Source organism: Diospyros lotus, chromosome 15, assembly GCF_014633365.1.
Source record: "Diospyros lotus cultivar Yz01 chromosome 15, ASM1463336v1, whole genome shotgun sequence".
Classification (NCBI taxonomy): Eukaryota; Viridiplantae; Streptophyta; class Magnoliopsida; order Ericales; family Ebenaceae; genus Diospyros; species Diospyros lotus.
In genome coordinates this window covers 4132035-4153699 of record NC_068352.1, presented here as the reverse complement: position 1 = coordinate 4153699, position 21665 = coordinate 4132035, and the positions used below count along the sequence as shown (strand labels likewise).

The window sequence follows — 21665 nt, the reverse complement described above, 5'->3', positions numbered from 1 at the left end:
AAATTAAATAAAATTTAATTAAATAATATTAATAATTACATTTTTTTCTAATTTTCTAAATAAAGTTTAAGTAAAATGAGTCTTATTATAATAATAAATTTTTTTAATAAATTAATTATTCATAACTCATGTTTGATATTAAATAAAGCAAATATTTATTTTTGTCTTTTTTGTGATGGACATAGAATGACAAACAACTTAAAAGAACCAAGTCCACTACTAAAATTATTAGTCTTAGAAGTAGAAAAAAATATAATTATTTTTTATTCAACTGAATTAAAATTCCAATCTACATGACTTGAATAATTTGTTATATGAGATTCAATTATTTGGTCATTAAGGAACACAAAAACAAAAAATTGATTGATAAAAAATTCAAAATTTACAAGATATAATTTACATTTAACAACTAAAAGAAATATTAATTTTTTGAGATACTTCATTTCTTCAAATAGATTGATTCCCTAAATTTGTTTAAAAGTTACGAGTTTAATTCTTATTAACGTAGACATAATTATTTTTTTTTTAAGCAAAATACGCAAATAATATTTAAAAAAATACTTGTTGATATATATATCAAATATAATATTACTACATAAGAGTGATAATATATTTGATAAATCTATTAATTAATTTCATTGTCAAGTTTAGTTTGTGGGGGTAGAATTTTAGTAATGGAATTGGAATAAATTTTAGATGCCATCTCTTGCAAATAAACATTTTTGGTCTTCTCTAAATTGGAGGAGAATGGATCCCATTTATCTATTTTTTATATTTAATTTCATTACTTTCATCACGTCCTCTCCTAAATAAAGAGAATAAATCTTTCATTCCATTTCTTTTTTTTTTCTTTTCTATTTTATCTATTTATAATTTAATCAGATTGTGTTTTAATTATAAATTTGTATAATCGTAAAATGAATTTATAATTCAAGATATTATTGCCTAATAACAATAAATTTGAAATGGTAGGAGAACATCTTTCTCAAACTTTTAGATTGTGTTCTCTTTGCTGTTTTTGAGTCATTTTTAGTTTTCAGTTTTCTAAAATAATGAAAACGCATTCTCTTTCCTGTTTTTAAAAATGCATTTTTGAAAACAAAAAAAAAATTATAAAGAAACTCAAAACAACAAAAAGTTGTTTTGAGTGTTTTCATCCAAAATAAACTCTAAACTCAAAATACATCTATTTATTTATTTATTCATATTTTATTATTATAATGAAAAAAATATTACAAAATTCATTAACTTAAAATGTATATATATATTTAATAATATATTAACATTAAATATTTATAATTTACTTAATAATCAAATTTATTGAATAAAATATTATTAAAAAATATTTTCAAAATTTCAAAGAGAACGTGTTTTCTAATTTTTTGTTTTGAAAAATAGTTTTTCAAAATGACAAAGAGAACGCGTTTTCAATTTTCTAAAAACAGAAAACTGAAAATGAATTCAAAATTCAAAACTGAAAATTGAAAAGCAAAGAGAACGCAGCCCTTCAAGTTTTTGAGAAACTTGAGAAAAAAAAAATGATAAGAGATGCAGGGTGTTTTTTGTGCGAGTGTTTCAATATTCAAGTTAGTTTATTCATGGAAAAATGTAAAAAAATAAGAAAATTGTAGTTTGAGTTGAGTTTAAATCTTAATTTAATCAAAAAAATTATTTTTTATTTATAAAGATCGAAGTTGATAGACGAAGAAGTATCAATGTCTTTCGGATAATTTATTTTAAATTTTCATGTAAAAATGTTAGAAGTAGGTATGACACATTTTGAGACTTTGGAGAGGCCTCCAAGAGAGAGTATATTAGATATTACTAAATTAACATCTAATTAAAATGTGAGATGTTAATATGGTAAAAATAATATAGTTGACATTGGATAATTCAAAATAACTTTAAATTTAATATAAAGAAAGAAAATATATGATATTATAGAGATGGGCCTCGAAGTGGTCATAGCCGGGCCGATTTTGTGGGTTGTTGATGGTCCTGATGGGCCTTCGCTGCAGGCCCACTTGGGACTACGAGTCTTTCCAACAAAAGTTGGAGGATATAAACGTAATTTGAGAATTAGGGTTTTGAATATCCTATTCTATTGCTCCCAGCCCCTTCATTTTATTTCTTCATGCAAGGCTGCTGCTGCTGTCGCTGTTGACAGAGGATCTGAGGAAACCCTAGAATCCCCCATCTGCAACCATGGGTATGGCAGACTCTCCAATTCCCGTTCTTCAATCTTGTTGTCTACTTCATCGCCACGATGCTAATCTTGAAAAACCCTGATTTTGTTCGTAGGTATCTCCCGGGACTCGATGCACAAGAGACGTGCCACTGGTGGCAAGAAGAAGGCTTGGAGGAAGAAGAGAAAGTAACGCCTCCTTTCAACTCTGCCGTTAATCCATACAAAAACTATGTTCTTTTTTGGACTAATTCAATTCGGTGCTTCTGAGTTTAAGCTTTCTTAGCTTATGGCTTTCTCACTACATCTCAAAACACTAATCGCTTCATATTTTGATTTACTCTGATCTGATTGTTTGCTTTTACTCATTCCGAGATTTACGTGTTGGTTATGCCGTTATTTACTGGTTGGTATTTGTGATTAAGGGATTTGTTATTTCACACAACCAGTTCGGCTTCATTTTTCTCTATTTGATTGATTGCCGCTCATATTTTTATCTCCAGCTCATAATTCTTCTTTTTAATGAGTTTAGATTCATCCACTTAATTAGTTTGCGGCACATATTTCAATTAGTTGTAACCAAGTACTGATGCATATATTGCAATTTTCTAATCCCTAAGCAATAGAGGTTCATGTTGGCTAATTTATGTATATGGGGAATTTTGTAACACTGATGATCCATTTGTGTTATACTTGTACCCGTAAATATTTTGCATATCTGCTAATGCATTATATTTATCTTCAAGGTATGAGCTTGGAAGACAGCCTGCCAACACAAAGTTGTCAAGCAACAAGACCGTTAGGAGGGTAAGGGTTCGTGGTGGGAATGTGAAGTGGCGTGCATTGAGGTTGGATACTGGGAACTACTCTTGGGGGAGTGAGGCCGTGACTCGGAAGACCCGTATTTTGGATGTGGTTTATAATGCATCAAACAATGAGTTGGTTAGGACCCAGACATTGGTGAAAAGTGCAATTGTTCAGGTTGACGTAGCTCCATTTAAGCAATGGTATCTCCAACACTATGGTGTTGACATTGGTCGCAAAAAGAAAACAACTGTTACCAAAAAAGAGGGGGAGGTGAGAAATTTTGTGAATTATTTTGATAGATAGTATTTTTTTTTTTGGTATCATTTTTTCATTAGTTGATCAAGCTCCATATTTTTTTTTTTTAAATTTTGTGATTGTTTCTGGACTTGTTTTGTAAAGCTCAGCCTGCAATGTGTCAAGCCTGACTTGTAATTCTGCAGTCACTTTTTGGCTGCCTTTTTACTTGAATATGCTGTGGTATTGGTGATAAAATCTGAAGTATGCAATTCTTTGAAAAGCTGTTGAATGCCGCATGTTTTCTTGCCCTCCACAATCTCCATCATTGCACAGCTTAATGCTCTAAAAACCAAATATATTCATTTTCATGTAATCCAGCACTTGCCAAGCTGCACCACTTGAAATCACATTGCCAATCTGCATGTTAACTTCATGATCTAGTTGCCTATAGCATTGTTAGATTAGGCATTGTTAGATTGCTACTTCTCTCAAAATAGTGGTGGCCTATTCTATTGAGATGACAGATGTAAATGTTTTGTTGGAATGTAGTGGCCTCCTTTATTTTGGAGGCTATTGCATTGGATGTATAACTGTCTCAATTTTTCTTTGGACCATCTTGATTTTTGTTATGGGCTCTAAGATTGCAGTGTTTGGTGGCTGTGTTTTAGTTGCCTTATGTTAAGTGTGAATTCAGTTCTGTTGTGACCCACCATGTAGTGAATTATGGTCTTACCTTTTCTTCATCTGATGTTGGTCATGTGAAATCTCTTGCCTAATGAATCAGTGTTCTATTCCTTCTTAAACAGGACCAACGAAAAAAATTTATGCGGTTCCGGCCATTGTTACTTTCTTTCTTGCTGTTCTTCAGTATTTTATGCCCTTATCCTGTTATTAGAAGATTTCTTTATGATAATTATTGAGAATACATTTCCAGTCTGTCCAGATGGTAGATATGTATAATATTGAAGATTTGCTACCTTAAGACCTCTGAGCAGTTTCTTCCTTGCTGTTCTATTTTTGATGGCTTATAGGAGGGCGATGCAGCTACTGAAGAAACTAAGAAGAGCAACCATGTTATGAGAAAACTGCAGAAGCGCCAACAGGAACGCAAGCTTGATCCACATGTTGAAGAGCAATTTAGCAGTGGGCGTTTGTTGGCTGCAATCTCATCCCGACCTGGCCAATGCGGCCGTGCTGATGGGTATGCAACCTTCTTCACCTCTCTGCTGGTAGTCACTCTTGATTTTACCAAAAGTTTTCTGCCTACTAGTGAATGAGATCTTAGGATAATAATCTTAACACCCTAACAAAAATAGGTAAAGAATTGTATTGCTTGGGCATATTTCTAAATCCACTAGCTGCATAAAGGTACTTTTTTTGGATTATGGTAGCATCCCATTTGGGGTTTGCGGATGCCTAATATTTGCTAAATTTCCTTAAAACAGGTATATATTGGAGGGCAAAGAGCTGGAGTTCTACATGAAGAAGATCCAGAGGAAAAAAGGAAAGAGCGCAGGAGGTGCTGCTTGAAGCTTTTTGCCCAAAAATCTTAAGAGTTTCTATCGTCTTTTTCCCCCAATTCTCTTAAGACATGGAATTTTGGTTGAGCAAATGATTAGTTTGAACATTTCTATTTTGTCTTATCAGTGTTGTTGCCTTTCAAGTTACATCATATCCATATTTGTTACTTAGGGGGTGGGGGTCAAACTAGAACCCCATCTTATTCCTCTTCTCATAGATGGAACCATAGATCCATAAATGCTTGGGTGTTCTCACTTGAACTTTCATGGTAGGGGCGTACGATAGTCGGTATGGGCAGTTTGGGAAAGTTTTTTTAAACTAAATGCTTAGGTGATTTGGCTATGTCTTAAACTATGGTTAAATCATTACACGTTTCAATTCGATCAAATTATAGTTCAGCCATTTGGGTGGTTTGAGAAACGTATAAAATATAGTTATCGTCCAAATATTGCCATTTGGACGATTGTTTGCAGTTTGATAATAGGACTGAGATGATGGGGTTGGAGCAATGCTGGCGGCTTACAACATGCTGATCATCTCCCAATAATTCATGTTGTCTTGCACTTTCGTGGATGTTCGGCCTGGCCCCATCGCCGCCGTCCACCTCCAAAGAAACCACCCTATTTTTCAAGGCCGCCGGAAAAGTCCGTGGCTTGCATGTTGCCTGTTGGGGTATTCTTGTTTCTTGCTTGTTCCTGGTTCTGTCTTCTCATGCAGATGCAGTGCGTGCTTGAGCCCCTTCGGGGTTGGAATCTATCCACACATGGCTTGGCTTGGCCTGGCCTGGCCTGGCCATCATTGAGGACCAATCCGTTAGTTCGGAGTAGCAGCAGCAAGATGAAAGCAACAGTCGCCTCGCCTTCATCGCCACTGTCAAGTGTCAACTGCCGGTTCAGAAACCTACCCGAAAACCCGAGCTGAGGTGCTTGGTTTCAGTTTGGTTATATATTAAAAATTGAAACCTTTAATAGACTTGCGAGGAGAGGTCTTAACGGTTCGAATTGATCCAGTTCTATAAAAATTTAGTAATAAAATTATTTTTAACATTTTTAAAAAAATAAGAATCGTAATCGAATCATTACATATATAAAATCAAATCATGAACAATCCGTCGCATCTGACTGATTTTGGTTCGATTTCGGTTCTATCCAATTAATATTTAGTTTTTAAATATTTTTACAAAATATGAAATTACAAACAAATTTATTAATTAAAATAAATTTATAACTTCATTAATGCTTTAAATCTTAAAGTAAAAGTAGAACAAAATAATTCATAAACTACTTCATTAAATGAGATTACATCGACCATTTAGTATAGCAATAGCGCATAAAAGTCTAGAAATAAAAAGTTCATGAATAATAATAACCAACAAAAAAAAAAAGAAATAATCCAAAGCTAACATATTAAAATTGCGAGTAATAATATATTTATATGTATGTATATATATATCTCAAAAATTATAATATATATACAAGTATAATATTGATTTCGATTCGGTTCGAATCACGGTTTGAAAAGAAAAATCGGTAACCAAACAAAATATATCAGTTCTTAATTTTTTAGAACCAGAACCTAACCGTTAAATCATAAAATCAATCCAAAAAGCACAGTTCAGTTTGATTTGGTCCGATTCACCGATTTTCGGATATTTTTTGACACCCCAACCTGTGAGAAGAATTTCATAACATTAAAATGCTTTCTTTACTTATATACACTTCCCACATGTCTAGGTGGTTATGGACGGTTTTGGGTTTAGGGTGGTTTCGTGAGAGAAGTTAATGACATGAGATTTTGGTTTGAAAAACTGTATTACTTGTACATATCACCTAGTACTCTTGATTTTTAAAATAGTGGTTTCATTATAAGTCGTGTCTTCTAAAACAGCTGATCCTTACCTTTCGATTTAAAAAACCTTAATTTTCGTTTTAACAATGAAGTTATATTCTTTGGCCAAGTCAACAGAGCTCTCAGTGAGTGTTCTTACTGAGCCTAATTCAAGGGAGGAGAATGGGAAATGGGTATCTGTTTGGGGGATACAGTAAAAATACAATCACTGTGACATATCGCAACTCATTTAAAAATTACTGTGACACATCACAACTCATTATAGAGTGGTTGCTTCAATGGGCTGCATCTATGAGTTCCAATTCAGCAATCTCTCTTATAACCTCAGCTTTGTCTGCTTCAAACTGTTCATCCTCTGCCCAACAACAACAACAACAAAAAATTCACATTTCAACCCTCACTACTACTCCTACTAGACTATGCAAATTCAATATTTAAAAAAAAGGGTAGTGATTTTCGGACCGAATGAGGTGTGAAATGTCTATTTCACCCCTCCCTGCTTTAGGGAGTCCTATTGAGAGGTGCAATGGACCTGGGTTCGGACTGAAAATCATTATCCTTAAAGGAAACATTGGGAGGAAAATACACCAAGAAAATACTCCACCTTTATCAAGTTTGAAAGCACTAAGGAAGCGGAGAAGCTTGTTTCTGTTGGCCACAAGTATGTTGACAATCTCAGGAGGCTTGTTTTTGTTTGCAGCAAATAGCTGTCGAATTGAGTAAAAGCCAAAATTAAGCAACCATAAGTGAATGAATAGAACACTAGGTTATGCTCCTTTCTAAACAAGCCATCCATACCTTGAACACATGAAATGCATCTAGCTGGATGTTTTTGCTCGACTCCTGCAAGAGCAACCTAGCATCGATCATTCAAAGTCACAGAAACTTGCAGCTAGCAGTGCTGAAGATTTTTCTATAGAGCAATCTCGGGATAAGGAGACAAAACCATAGAAAATAAGATGACATAAAGGGGATACTCGATGCATGAGGTTCCCCAATCGGGAGGGTTGGGAGGGGATCGTTTACCCTCTCTTTGCAAAGAGACTGTTTCTACGGCCTGAACTAGCAATATTCCACTTACAAACAAGGTAACTTGGCTAGGCACAGAACAACTTACACACCATAACAGGACTCACAAGGATAGAAAATAAGTATGCATGAGGCTGGTAATTTATCATCTATAATGTGTGAAATCGAAAGAAAACATAACAGCTACATACCCTGAAAAGATTCATTAAAATCCTCAAGTTATCCATTGAACTGACATAGCGCACCATAACAGGAGTATTTGAACGCTCAAGTAATATATCTCCCAATAGCTGGAAACAAGTAGACATTGTCAGCAAAGTAATTGCCACAAAAGTTGTGAGCCTTAAAAATGGAGCCGCAGACACCCACATCACTGCTAAGTGCTAACAGTTGGAGTTCTTTTACTGTAATCACTGGAAAGAAAAAACAAGCGGAATGAAATGATTTCCCCAATGTCTGATTGTGAGGAATGATCAAAAAAGGATCATTTTTGCATGTTCCCTTATCTTTGCTTTGCAAAGAGGCTGTTTTCATAACTTGAACTTGTAATCTTTCAATAAAAATGTCAATCTTTTTAGCTTAGCAAAAAAAAAAAAAAAGGGGGGGGGGGGGGGAAATGATGCCTTCCTTGATTGCAATACCAGCAGACGGCATAGTAATCAACTGTTAATTATTTGGGTCCCTCTGAATGCATGCTGAGCACCCAAATTGTGAAGATAACACTGATAAAAACCATTCCATTTTAGAGGTTATAGCAGTATGAGGTTCATCTATAAAGGAGAAGAGATGGAATCTGTGCAAGATGAAGTTACTGCAATGTGACACTATTCCCAAAGGAACTTACCCTGATAGCTTGTCTTCTGGTGATGTAGTTGGTGGATTCCAATAGCTTTGAGTTGAACTCAGCAAAAAACTAAAACCACAAAACAATGTTGTAGGGGAAATGCCATTGTTACTGTCAATCAGAAAGCTCAAACAAGCATGGGGATGGAGCAGAATAAGGCAACAGAAGAGTAAGGTAGGAAACAAAATGTAAAACACCAATGGGTGTTCCCAATGCACGAGGCTCCTCACTTTTGCAAGGGTCATCTTTGTAAGTTGTTTTAACAACTCGAACTTGTGACTTTTTTGTCACAAAGGATCAATATTTCATTGTTATCAAGGCTTGTTCCTCAAAATTCGTACACCAAACACAATATATATAAGCACCAGATCATATTCAAACATCTCCATTGACTAAGCATAGATCAGAGAATTTACATGCATTATAATGGAAACGTTTCAAGTACTGAGCAGATCTTGGCATGACAGTGAACATAAATCACAGGGAAAGCTTTCTCCAACTGAGGTAGAACAAAAAATAATCCGTTGTTATACAAATTTGACTCTTTTCTTTCCATTAAATCAGAATGAATAAGATAACAATTATCAAGATTATAGGATGTTATCAACCCAGTATAGCAGGGGAAGTCGAGAAGAGTATTAGATGCTCAAGAAATAAGGAAAAGAACAAACAAAAAATATAGAAGCAATGCTTTGAAACCTAACTGCTCCACAAGTTAACTGACTACAAATCCAAACCTCTTTTTGTTGAAGAACATGAAACAAGAAGGTTTTGGGTAAGGAAAATTTCCCAGATGATGAGTATTATTGAGTGGGCATTTGGTCTCATCCTCATTATCACAAACCTTAATCCCATAGAGAGAGACTTGCTAAGGGTTTGCCACCAAATTCTTTTTGGTCTGATACCACAATTGTCAAGCCCTTGAATTAAGGCTGGGCAATTAGGTAATTCACAGAGTACAGAAAGAGAGAGAGAGAGAGAGAGAGAGAGAGAGAGAGAGAGAGAGAGAAGCGATCGTATATTCATTCGATGCCCTCTCCAATCTACTGTAGGTCTCTTTAAAAGAGCCTCTAGCCACATCACCATCTGTTTGCCATTTATATAAGAGTTAGTTATTCCTACCTAACCTCCTAACTCCTCCAGTTAGCCCTAACAGCTTTATACACCTGTATTTCCCCTCAATTACAATCAATCTTCCCTAAATTACAATCATATCCCCATGGTCGTGACACACCTCTTTTGCTTTCATTGCCTATCTACTCGCCTCACAAGTGTTACTATTGGTCCTTTCTCACGTGTACTTATTTATTAATCACATTTCGCACATTTCATTTTCAATAGGCACCGCCCTAACATTATTACGGAAAATCTCATTTTAATGTTGAATTTTCTTGCATTGCTGCACGTCCACAGCATCCTTCACTTAGTTAGGCTCATGTTTGCACATGTAGTTACTTAACTGTTCTATTTTCCCCCACTTTTTTAAGAGATTAAACGCTTAGGTCATTGTTAAAAGGATATCAAAAGAAAAGGAAATATAACATTATATCTGATGACATAAAACAGAAAATTTTCCTATTTCACAGCAGTAGAACTTTGCGGTGAAATCCAAGAAATGAAAAGAGCTATAAACATTTTATTCTAATGAGGCCAACCATTAAGTTTCTACAATCATAAACAGGAAAATGCATTAATGGATAAAATGAAGATAAATAACTAGACCAAGAAAGAACTTACCCAATTGTAATTTCCAGAGAAAAATTCAGTAACAGTTGACTTGTGCCTGGTCAGAAGCTCCTGGAGAGAATATTGAAAGATAATTAAAATGAACGCAGTTTTCATCTGATAAAAATGAATATAGGCTTCAGATTCAAACAAGTGAAGAAATTTCATTAAGGGAGTCCATAGTGCTGGTGCATGAGGCTCCTCGCTCTGTCAAGAGTCTTGGGGGAGGGACATCTTTATATGCAATCTTAACCCTTGCTATTTTCATAACTCAAAACTGGTGGGTAACTTTCTAGTCACAAAGGAGCAACTTATCATATCTTCTTCTAAACTAAACACAGCCCTATTAACTGTTTATGGCTAAGGGTAGCTGTCCAAAATTTATGAACCAAAAGAGTTTGAACGTGTATAGTCAAAATGCTTCCTTTGAAATGAGAAAACTTCTTATCTTTGCTTTTCTGATATGAACATAAAAACTGGGTAAAGAAAGAGAAGAAGAATTGATTCACTATCATTCATCAGTGACACAAGATTCAAGGAAAACAATTGAGCAGTAGTAATTGGAAAAACAGCAACACATTTACCACGCCATACTTGTTTGATATGTCATGCCAGCTAATTTATCTATCAGATTACCCTTGCTAAATATTGTTGGCCTTCAAATTGACTAGAAATCTTTCTGTACATGGTATTCTTAGCAGCATCTAAAGAATTTGAACTCTGCCGGTTTTTTTGCCATACAGCTACTATCTGAACCATTTTTCTTAGTTTAATATTCTATTATTTAGCATCAATTGTATAACCGGTCACTCACATTTATATTGAACAAAACATTAAAAGCCCATTTCCCATAGCAAAGTCACTCTGTTTTGTGGAGTAACCCAAAAAGCCACCCTCTACAATGGCAGTTTGTTCAGCTCATAACAAAAATTCAAAGCTCATAAACATGACAGCCTAGAGAGAGAGAGAGAGAGAGAGGACAAGCAAAACAAGACCTTAAAGGTTGCTGCAGCATCTGCGGCAACATCAAAATTTGGAAGCTGTATATAATCAAAAAAGTTCTTCATGTACTCTGATTCTAAAATATATCTGCACAGCAAACCAAACAGATCAAGGCAATGTCCATAAAACTTAAATATTGAACTACAAAAAAAAAGGGATCAGGAACTGGAGAAAAGAAATGAGGAAATTGACTTTACACATACAATACTAATAAAATTGGGAAACAATGAGATGCCTGATAGCCATTTCATAAGTAATTTGTTATTCAAAGTTTCTGTGAATCTAATCCAATAGACAAGAATACACCAGAATAGGCAATACTTGTTTTCTCCTAAAAGAGTTCCTGCACAACTAAACTAATCAAAACATGTCAAAAAAGCTTTAACACAGTAATTTAACATGGATTACACATATAGCACGCAAAACTACAGATAAAATGAAAAGCACAAATTCAACAAACGAGTCACTTTAATGATTCTATTCTCTGATGCTGTGTCAAGGGTTTTTGCCAAGACTCGTCACCACATTGTTGTCTTCCTACTCTTCATATCCCTCAATGATGGCAGGCATACTCCTCTCAAAAGGCATACAAATCCAAAATTCTAGTAAGATTAAAAGGAAAATAAGTTACTCATTCTCCATTGCTAAAAGAAAGTATCTGTTTCAAAAGAAAATATTCAAGTAGGTGTAACTGTAGTATTCATCTGGTTGAGCCTTCATGGGCATTGCATCATATGCAACCTTACCTTTTGAGTATTTCAGAACTGAAAGCAACTTTCTTTTTAGAGGAAAGTGAGGGAACATAAAATAAAGAAAAAAAATCCAGCGTATGAATTGCTTCTCACCTTGCAATACTTTGATGCCGTATACACTCCCTCAACATTCCACCGTAATGTAAAGCTACAGATGGATCATTGTACCTGAACAAATATTTGGCATAAGAATTTGAATTGATGTAATAAACAGAAGGATTCGTGCAAAGGAGTTCCTAAGACCATAAAGGAATCGTATTGGAAGAAGATTGTGTCAGCTACTCCAGTGGTTGAAGTTTCTGTTAGTCACAAACCCATATCATAGCTCATTATTACGGGGGAAAGGAATTGGTTGCAATTGGGAAAAAATGAATATTGAAGTACCTTAAATATTTTACAAATTCAGAAATCATCTATTACTTTTATCATTGTTACGTTAGGTGTTTGCTGAATTCTAGCACTCTTTAGGTGGGCCAAGATTAAGACCAACCCCCATCTAGGACATAAGAATATTACCACAAGAACAAAGACATAGGCTTGATCTGAGCTAGGAATTGAGAACCAGGAACAACAGATTAACTACAAGATCTGAAACCAATTTGACCATAGTTATTCTAAATTACAAGAAACATCAAAACAATAGTAGTATTAAATTGTTGACTACTAACTCATTGAGTTTCTTTTAGCAGTTAAGAGAGAGTAACACCTCCTCAATATTAGATATCATGTTGATTGTGAGATTTGAAAAAAACAAAACTGTTAATTCCCGAAGGATGTAGATTCACAAAGGAAAGGATAAGGAAGGTTGACTAATTAACCATCCTCAGTTTATAAGCTGATCTAATCTTTAGTTTTTTAGAAATTGCTAAATCAGTTTAGGATACTTTCCTAATTTCAGTTTAGGATACTTTCCTAAATCTTGTATAGACAATCTTTCCTAGTTTTTTAACCTTTGTAATCTTTCCTATGTTGTAATTCCTCAACCCTATAACTAGGGCTGTATTGTTTTGTGTAAAGGGAGTGAAATTATTCCATTCTAACATGGTATCAGAGCCATCATGATCTTCCCTTATTATCTTCTTGGTTTGATCTAATCACTGTGTGCCTTCATTGCCGAGGTATTGTTTTCTTTTCACACTACTTGTTCAGTCATTAATCTCTCCAAATATGTCAGAAATTCTGATCAACCACTCCTTCCAATGGCAACTTGAGAGGCTGTCCGGTTTGATCAACCAACTGGAAATACTCCTACCATTGAGCTACTGGGAATGCATCATTCCTATCGTCTAGATGGCAGAAACTACCTTGAGTGGTCTCAGCTTGTAAGGACTTTCTTAAAAGGTTGAGGGAAGCCCATTTGACTGAACTAGGCCCCAAGACCTCAAATCCCACATTCACATCATGGGATATTGAGGATTCAATGACCATGTCTTACCTTTGGAGTTCTATGCAGCATGAGCTAAGCAGAAATTACATGTTCTTATCCTTTGCCAAGGATATTTGGGACACCGTTAAACTCACTTATTCTAAAGTACAAGATGTCTTGGTAATCTTTGAGATTAACACAAAGATAAGTGGTACTAAGCAAGGGTCATTGACTGTAATTGACTATTATAATAAGATGAATGAATATTGGCTTGAGTTAGATCACTACCAGGATATTAAGATGGTGTGCAGCGAGGATGCAACCACTCTTATTACCATACTTGAACGATACAGAATTATAGAGTTATTGGCTGGTCTTAATGCCGAGTATGATCAAGTAAGAGTACAGGTTCTTGGAAGATAGAAACTTCCCACTTTCAACGAAGTTTTTTCTATGATTCGGAGTGAGGAGTATCAAAGAATAGCTATGCTCAATGAGTCCAATTTTGAGGGGTCAGCTATGGTGACCAATAAGGTGGATGGATCTAGATTCAAGTCTTAGCAGGGAAAGAATGACTCACACTCTAGATCACAAAATCGAGAAGGTTTGTGGTGTACTTATTGTATGAAGCCAAAGCACACTTAAGAAACATGCTTTAAGTTGCATGGGAAGGAGATACTTTTGTGTAAGATGGGAGGTCGCAAGAGTTTATCATCTAAAAACTAGACACAAGCCTATCTCACAAAAAAGGAGTAGGAGGAAGCCACCACAGAGAAGGAATATTTAGCTACAACTTCTGTCCTAAGTCAATTAAATGCGGATGAAATCAGTAAGCTCAAGATTTTCCTGAAAACTATTCAGGAGAGGACTTTCTCTCTAGCACAAGCAGGTGCTTGTTTCCACTCTGAATCTTTTACTGTCTCACAAACTAATAGGAATGATTTGTGGATTCTAGACTCAAGGGCTACTGACCATATGTCTTATGACCTAAATGTATTTGAAACCTATGAACTGATGGGAACTTCCAAAAGAATTATTATAGCCAATGGAAATTTAATTCCTATAGCAAGTTAGGGAAAAGTTACCCTTAGTCCCTTACTTCCTATTCACCAGGTTTTGCATGTTCCTAACTAATCTACCAATCTGATCTCTGTCCATTAGCTCACTAAAGATCTTAATTGCCGCGTTATTTTTTCTCTTCATGCATGTGAATTTCAGGCACTGGGTATGGAGAAGATGATTGGTGTTGCTAAGGAGCAGAAAGGTTGTATTACTTGAAGAGGAATAATGCTGTTACTAAAGGGGATCAGCCTATGCTTGCTTGTTCATCTCAATCTACCCCTGCCGTCACTAAAATATGGCTTTAGCATTATCGTCTAGGCCATCCTCCTTTTATTTTGTTAAAAACTATTTTTCCTTCTTTATTCAAGGATTTAAGTGTTATCTATCTTCATTGTGATGTGTATGAAATTTCTAAGCATCATCGGGTGTCTTATCCCATTAGTAATAAATTGTTTGTCACCATTTAGGCTAGTTATATTTTATTTTTATTTCTGCAAAATTGTATTAGTTAGTTATTTACAGATTAGTGACAGTTATGTGGTGTTTAGGAGCAGTTACTCCAGTGGATGAAGTGGAAACTACTTTGTTAAAGTAGTGGAATAGCCTTTATATAAGGCTGTACCACTCTTGTATGTTTTTTAGGTTTTGATTAATTGAAAGTTAATTCTCTCTCTCTGAAATTCTCTCTTGTATCTCTCGGATCTCTCTATTTCTCTCTAGTCCCTGTCTAAATTCTCCTTTCTCTCTCTCAGTTCTCAGTTCTCCTTCTTAATCAGTCTGATTCTTCCCCATTTTTCCTCTCTATTTCTCCCTCTCTTTCAATTCTCTCATCAAAGGAATTACATTCAAGCTCAGGTTCCTAACATTGTCCTCTATTCCTTTTTCATTGATACACTCTGATGTTTGGGGACCATCTAGAATTCCTAATTGTTCTAGGGCTAGATGGTTTATATCTTTCATTGATGATTGTATACGGATGACTTGAGTATACATCTTGAAGGATAAGACTACTATTAGTATTGTTTTACCACTCTTCCATAAGATGATCTCTACTTAATTCAACTCCCAAATTAGAAAATTTCATACTAATAATGCAAGGGATTATTTTAATCAACACTTGCATCAATTTTTTAAGCAAGCAAGAATTGTCCATGAGTCCTCTTGTATTGATACCTCTCAACAAAATGGGGTGGCAGAAAGGAAAATGAGGCATCTCCTTAATGTTGCTAGAGCCCTTTTACATAATCATCATGTTCCTAAACATTTTTTAGGGGAAGCAGTCCTAACAATAACCTACTTTATCAATCAGGTTCCCTTTAAACTCCTGTAATATCACAATCCATTTCAATGTTTATCTTCCTATTTTCCTAACATCTTCATACTTCTCTTCCTCTTAGAGTCTTTGGATGTGTGTCATTTGTCCATATTCCTAAGCTTCACAAGGATAAACTTGATCCTAGGGCTCTTAAGTGCATCTTTCTTGGGTATTCTCCTACACAAAATGGATACAAATGCTATCATCCTTCATCTTGAAAGTTCTATGTGTCTAAAGATGTTACCTTCGTTGAATATCAATCCTTTTTTGGGTTCTCTAGTCTTGGTCACCAGGGGGAGAATGAAAAATGTGGTGACCAAGGTGATTTTCCCATCTTGGACTTGGCTCCTTTAAGACCACCTGAGATAGAAGTAGCTTTCCCAATCTGACTCACTTGCTCTCTCACCCAGCTCAAGTGAGCAGGACTTATTTGAACAGGAAGAGCAGTCATTGACAGTGCTGCAATCCTCAATCAAGTTTAAAGGCTCTCCCCATGTATTCAAGAGAAGATCTCAGCCTATTCTGCATCCTCAGCCTAGATCAACATCTTTTTCCAGCCCAGGTATTGAACTCACTCAACCCTTTATTCCTTTTGACCTTATTCTTAATGACTTGGATCTCTTTATTGCAGTTTGAAAAGGGGTTAGGAGTTGTACTCAACATCCACTGGCTAACTATATTTCTTATCATCGTTTGTCCCCAAAGCATAAAAGCTTTTTGACCTTTCTAGATACCGTTGTCATTCCTAAGATAGTTGATGAGACTTTAAAGGATCAGAATTGGACACAACTTGATGTGAAAAATGCTTTTCTCCATGGGGATTTAGAGGAAGAAGTGTTTATGAAACCACCATTAGGATTTGATAAAGAAGATTCAGGCAAGGTATGCAGGCTTAAAAAGGCTTTCTATGCCCTTAATCAATCACCAAGGGCATGGTTTGACAGATTCTCTAAGGCAATGAGACACATGGGATATCACCAAAGCAGGGGAGATAGTATGTTCTTCATTAAGCATTCAATGAAGAAGAAGGTGACAGTTTTATTAGTATATGTAGATGACATAATTGTTAATGGTAATGATGTTGAGGAATAGAGTACCCTAAAGAAAAGTTTGCCCGTGACCTTTGTGGTTAAGGATCAGGGCATACTTAAGTATTTTCTGGGATTGGAAGTGGCCTCTTCTAAGGCAAGTATTTTTCTATCCCAATGAAAGTATATTCTGGATTTGTTAAAGGAAACAAGTTAGCTAGGAGGTAAAGGAGCTAGTACTCCTGTAGAGCCCAACATCAAGTTAGGAGAAAGACCTAACTGTCAGTCAGTGGATAATGGGAGATATCAGAGATTGGTAGGACATTTGATCTATCTATCACATACCAGACTAGACATTGCATTTGCTATCATCCTGGTAAGCCAATTCATGCATAGTCCAACCGAGGAACACATGCATGCAGTGAGGATGATCCTATGCTATCTAAAAACAACACCGGGCAAAGGAATTTTGTTCAAATCAAGAAATGACTTGAATATCAAAAGGTATACAAATGCTGATTATGCAGGCTCCCTAGTTGATAGATGGTCTACAACTGGTTATTGTGTGTTCCTAAAAGGGAATTTGGTATCTTGGGGAAGTAAGAAGCAAAGTATTGTGGCTAGGTCTAGTGCTGAAATAGAATTCAAGGCCATGTCACTTGGCCTATGTGAATTGCTGTGGTTGAGGATTGTTTTAGAAGATCTAAGAGTTATTAGCAGTGGACCAATCAAGTTATTTTGTGATAATAAATCAGCCATTAGTATTGCACAAAATCCTGTGCAACATGACAGGATAAAGCATATAGAGATAGACCCTCATTTTATAAAGGAGAAATTGGAAGCAGGACTGATTTGCATATCCTATATTTCCTCAGAAGAACAGTTGGTTGATCTATTGACAAAGAGGTTGGCTGCTAAAAGGTTTGAAGAATTGGTATGCAAGCTAGGAATAATAGATTTTCATTCACCAATTTGAGGGGGAGTGTTAATTCTCGAAGGATGTAGATTCACGAAGGAAAGGATAAGGAAGGTTGACTAATTAACCATCCTGGGTTTAGGAGCTGATCTAATCTTTATTTTTTAAAAATTGATAAATCAGTTTAGGATGCTTTCCTAAATCTTGTATGAACAATCTTTCCTATTTTTTTAGCCTTTTTAATCTTTCCTATGTTGTAATTCCTCAACCCTATAACTAGGGCTGTGTTGTTTTTGTGTAAAGGGAGTGAAATTATTCCATTCTCACAAAAAACTTGGTCTACTTTAATATCGATTAAGTTATTGACTGCCAATTCATCAAATAGTTTAAACAGTTATAAAAGGTCCCAATGTATATCAAGCTTTCTGGCACTCCCCTCACATGTAATCCAAACTCTAATAGGGAGTAAAGTTACTGGCTACCTCAACACACACAAAAGGGGAAAATATTGAATTTTATATCATTCTTTTACTCTCAACAAATGGAAAGATGAACGGAAATCATTGACCTCAAATTCCAAATCATTGAAGGTAATTGCTTACCCAGATACCAAATGATCCATGAGATCTAGATTGGCTTCCAAGTAACGACAAGCAATCAAACGTGACTGAACTTGTTGCCGTTGCAGATTTGCAACAATTTGAGTGGCATCCTTGCGGGCCTAAGAAAATGATACTTCCATGATAAGCAACATCAACGAAAGAAGATTAACTAAAACAAGGAAACGTGATTGACAGTATAATAGCCATTATGAAGTTGGTTCTTTGCTGTCACATTGACACAGTTATCAACCAAATTGAATTATTGTCATCTCACCTCCAAATCCAATTTGGGAAGGCAAACAATGAGGAGCCGGAATGTGTCCTCTCTAAAGAATTCTTGGGTTAACTGTGCACAAGCTTCTGCAGCAGGCTCAGATTCATCACTGCCATAAAGAATTGACTTCATCTCCCAAATAAGTTTATTTGTTTCTGCCATCTGAAAATGAGACAGAATGTGACCAAGAACTCTTGTACATTTGAATGTAGAAAAATAGACATGCAGATAGGTCCATAATGACCATTGACAATTAAATTCTACAGCAACCTGACTTGCATTAAAGCAGAGAACAAAAGCAAATCATGTTGATGGTTCCAAAGATCTTCTGTGGGTGGCATTTCCTCTGCTTGATATATAGAAGTGCATATTCTAGATTTTTTTTTTTTTCATTCAAAAGAATGGAGTCTTGGCCGGTAGTTTTAGATGGCCGGTAGTTTTAGATGGATCAACAAGAAGAAATAAGAATAAACTTCCTCATCCCAACAAGTTCATAAATAGATCTAGCCCAAAAACACAAATTTAGGACCAGTTCCATGGTAAATAAGAAGTCATGTAAAATCAAGGAAATCATTCCCAAGGCAGGGTGGTCAAGAGTGAGCACTTTCCGTTATATGATAACGATGAAAACATTCCTGCATTGATAATTAAGATCCAGAGGCACCAGTCAACCAACTTGAGATGAAGATTTTGCAGCACTAGAATGGAAAATAAGGAAAACATAAATTTTCCCTCTTCATTGTTCTGTTTCAGGGTGGAAAGGAAATGCAAGAAAAACAGGAAATCGTTTAATCAACTTTTCCCCTCATTCTCTTCTCTTCATCTAGGCCTTTATCTGTTTTCTTCTCTTCCCTTTGAAATCCAACAAGAAAAGCTACCTTTTCTTTTTCTAATCATCCACTTTTCAGCCCTCAATTTCTCTCCCAAGCACTTCAGCTTCTCGTCCATTTCCCTTCTATAAAATTCCAAATCATCATCATCATCAATGGCACCTTAGCCTAACCAAGTTAATGACAATTAACTATTAAAAGTCACATTTACTTATACATGCATGCAAAAGAATAATGTGACAATTTTACGTCGCATGCCCTTCCTGACACAATACTTTAGCGGGAGAATGACAAAGTTCCAACACCGCATTTGTATGATAAAATTTCATGAGATAATGGTAAATGAAGATAACTGATACGATCCTCTTCTATCACATGCTTCGTATTATTAAACCAACCTATATAACATGAAAACACGACAACTTTCATAAAATTCCGAACGGCAACAAACCAAAGCATTAAAATGAAAAAAAAAAAACTACTTCTATAAATTTCCAAAGCCGCAATTCAATCATTTCACAACAATGCAGAGATGAAAAAGGGGACAACCGACCTGCTCGGCATGCTTGGCGCCGACCTGGTCGCGGTCGGAATCTATGCACAAGAGGAGGGAGCCGGCTTGGCGGACCACATCGGCCGGCAAGCGAGGCTTGGGCTTGAAAAGGCCCTTCAAGGCGCTCTTACGAAGCGCCTTGACAATCGCCTTCTTCAATGCCGGAGGCTTCTGGGGAGTCCTCCGAGGGTCCTCCATTTTGCCGTCTCCCTCCATCCCCCTAGCTATCCCTAGGGTTTCGAAACCTTAGGGCCCCAGAGAGAGAGAGAGAGACGAAGAGGAAGAGAGAATTCAATGGCTTCGAAGTTCAGGCTTGTCTCTGCTCGATCGTCCGTTTTACCGGTAAAACCAGAACGAAATCGAACATATTATAGAAAGCCCCCCCAAAATCGGCTTTCTTTGCATTTGCGTCCCTAAATTTCGGCGGTTTTGCCTAACCATGCGCCCAGGGTAGAGAGACTACCGCTTCAAACCTGACCATTTACTATATTTGTTAAACGCCTTCAAATTTTGTTTTATTCGAAAAAAGTACTGATTCTAAATGCATTTATTGACTTCTATTTTGTAGGATGTAACACATCCGCTCGATTACTCTATGAGTGTTGATGGGCGACCCCACTTCAACCTAAAACTTAAAGAATTTTAGAGTCTTTGTTTTGCCACCAAGCCGAAACTTCGTTGGCATTGTTAACTTGCTTTGGTGTATACATTTATGTTTTATTAGCATCTATATAGTTTTTATACATTATTTAACATGCTTCGTATATTATGAATAGAAAAAAAATGTCGATTAGGCTTCATCTGTCGAATTCTAGTTGTGTTACATCAAACTTCATTCCCTTGGGCTAAGCACGACACAATTTGTTTGACACATCCAGATTACTCTTGTGCAATAAAAATGAAGGCTAAAGACATGGAAGAAAGAAAAGAAAAATTCTATCAGCAACCCAGCGAATTACTCTTTATAACCCGAATTTTATTTCCTCAACTACCCTCCATTAAAAAGCCTTTATTACCCTTACCTAACTACTTTCTCCTAACTACTTTCTTAACTCTTCGCAGCCCAATCTCCCATCACTTTCATTAAATTTTTGCGAACGTTTCTGATTCTAATCTTCGCAGCCCAATCTCCGATCACTTTCACTAAACATTTGCGAACGTTTCTGATTCTGATCACTTACAGTGAATACCTTCTTCTTGTTTCTGTTAATTTTAATTCTGTTCTTGACTTTTCTTTATGGATGATTATATTCAAAAATTGATGAGATGGAAAGAGTTTTATGGAGAAGATGATGAGCACCAGATCGTGCATAATGAGCAGGTGGACTACAATGAATCGTACCAGCAACACGTCAATATTCTAGTAAGTCATTTTATTTGTAATTTTAGTTTGATGCATGCTATTAACGGATGCTGAGAATCACTACATGAATAGAGGCCCGAGCTTCCCGACACATTCCAGTCGGGGATGCCTAGGTTCCCTGACTGTAACTCTTCGGGGAACCCGAGCTTCCCCTACGCATTCCAATCGGGCATACCCAGCTTCCCCAACTTGGGTTCCCTGAAGAGTTACAGTCGGGGAAGCCGAGCTTCCCCGACTCTTAGCCGTCTGGAACTCTCGGGTTCCCCGACTCGAAGCTGTCGGGAACCCAAGGGTTACCCGACTCACATCGGTCGGGTTCCCTACTCACACTCCGTTCGATCGCTTATAGTAGGGAACCTGAGTGTAATCCCTGATTTTTCTCGAATGGGTTGGTGGTTCCCGACCC

The 21665-nt window shown here is 36.2% G+C and overlaps 2 protein-coding genes across 2 annotated transcripts; one reads left to right on the top strand and one right to left on the bottom strand.

Moving 5' to 3' along the window:
* The first annotated feature begins 2114 nt into the window (after nt 1-2114).
* Nucleotides 2115-5021, top strand: LOC127792652 (40S ribosomal protein S8-like). Its single transcript, XM_052323251.1, has 5 exons — nt 2115-2209; nt 2302-2374; nt 2932-3262; nt 4261-4430; nt 4675-5021. Exons 1-5 carry the CDS (start codon nt 2206-2208, stop codon nt 4757-4759), a joined length of 663 nt encoding a protein of 220 aa, XP_052179211.1. The 5' UTR covers nt 2115-2205; the 3' UTR covers nt 4760-5021.
* A 1603-nt stretch (nt 5022-6624) lies between these two features.
* On the bottom strand, nt 6625-20266 carry LOC127792221 (putative MO25-like protein At5g47540). The gene is made up of 11 exons (XM_052322659.1): nt 19897-20266; nt 18514-18675; nt 18240-18358; nt 12044-12118; nt 11192-11285; nt 10209-10268; nt 8472-8540; nt 7819-7917; nt 7397-7441; nt 7203-7305; nt 6625-6953 (listed from the first exon to the last, which is right to left on the bottom strand). The coding sequence occupies exons 1-11, from the start codon at nt 20110-20112 to the stop codon at nt 6874-6876; spliced, it is 1122 nt and encodes a 373-aa protein (XP_052178619.1). The 5' UTR covers nt 20113-20266; the 3' UTR covers nt 6625-6873.
* Nucleotides 20267-21665: the final 1399 nt, after the last annotated feature.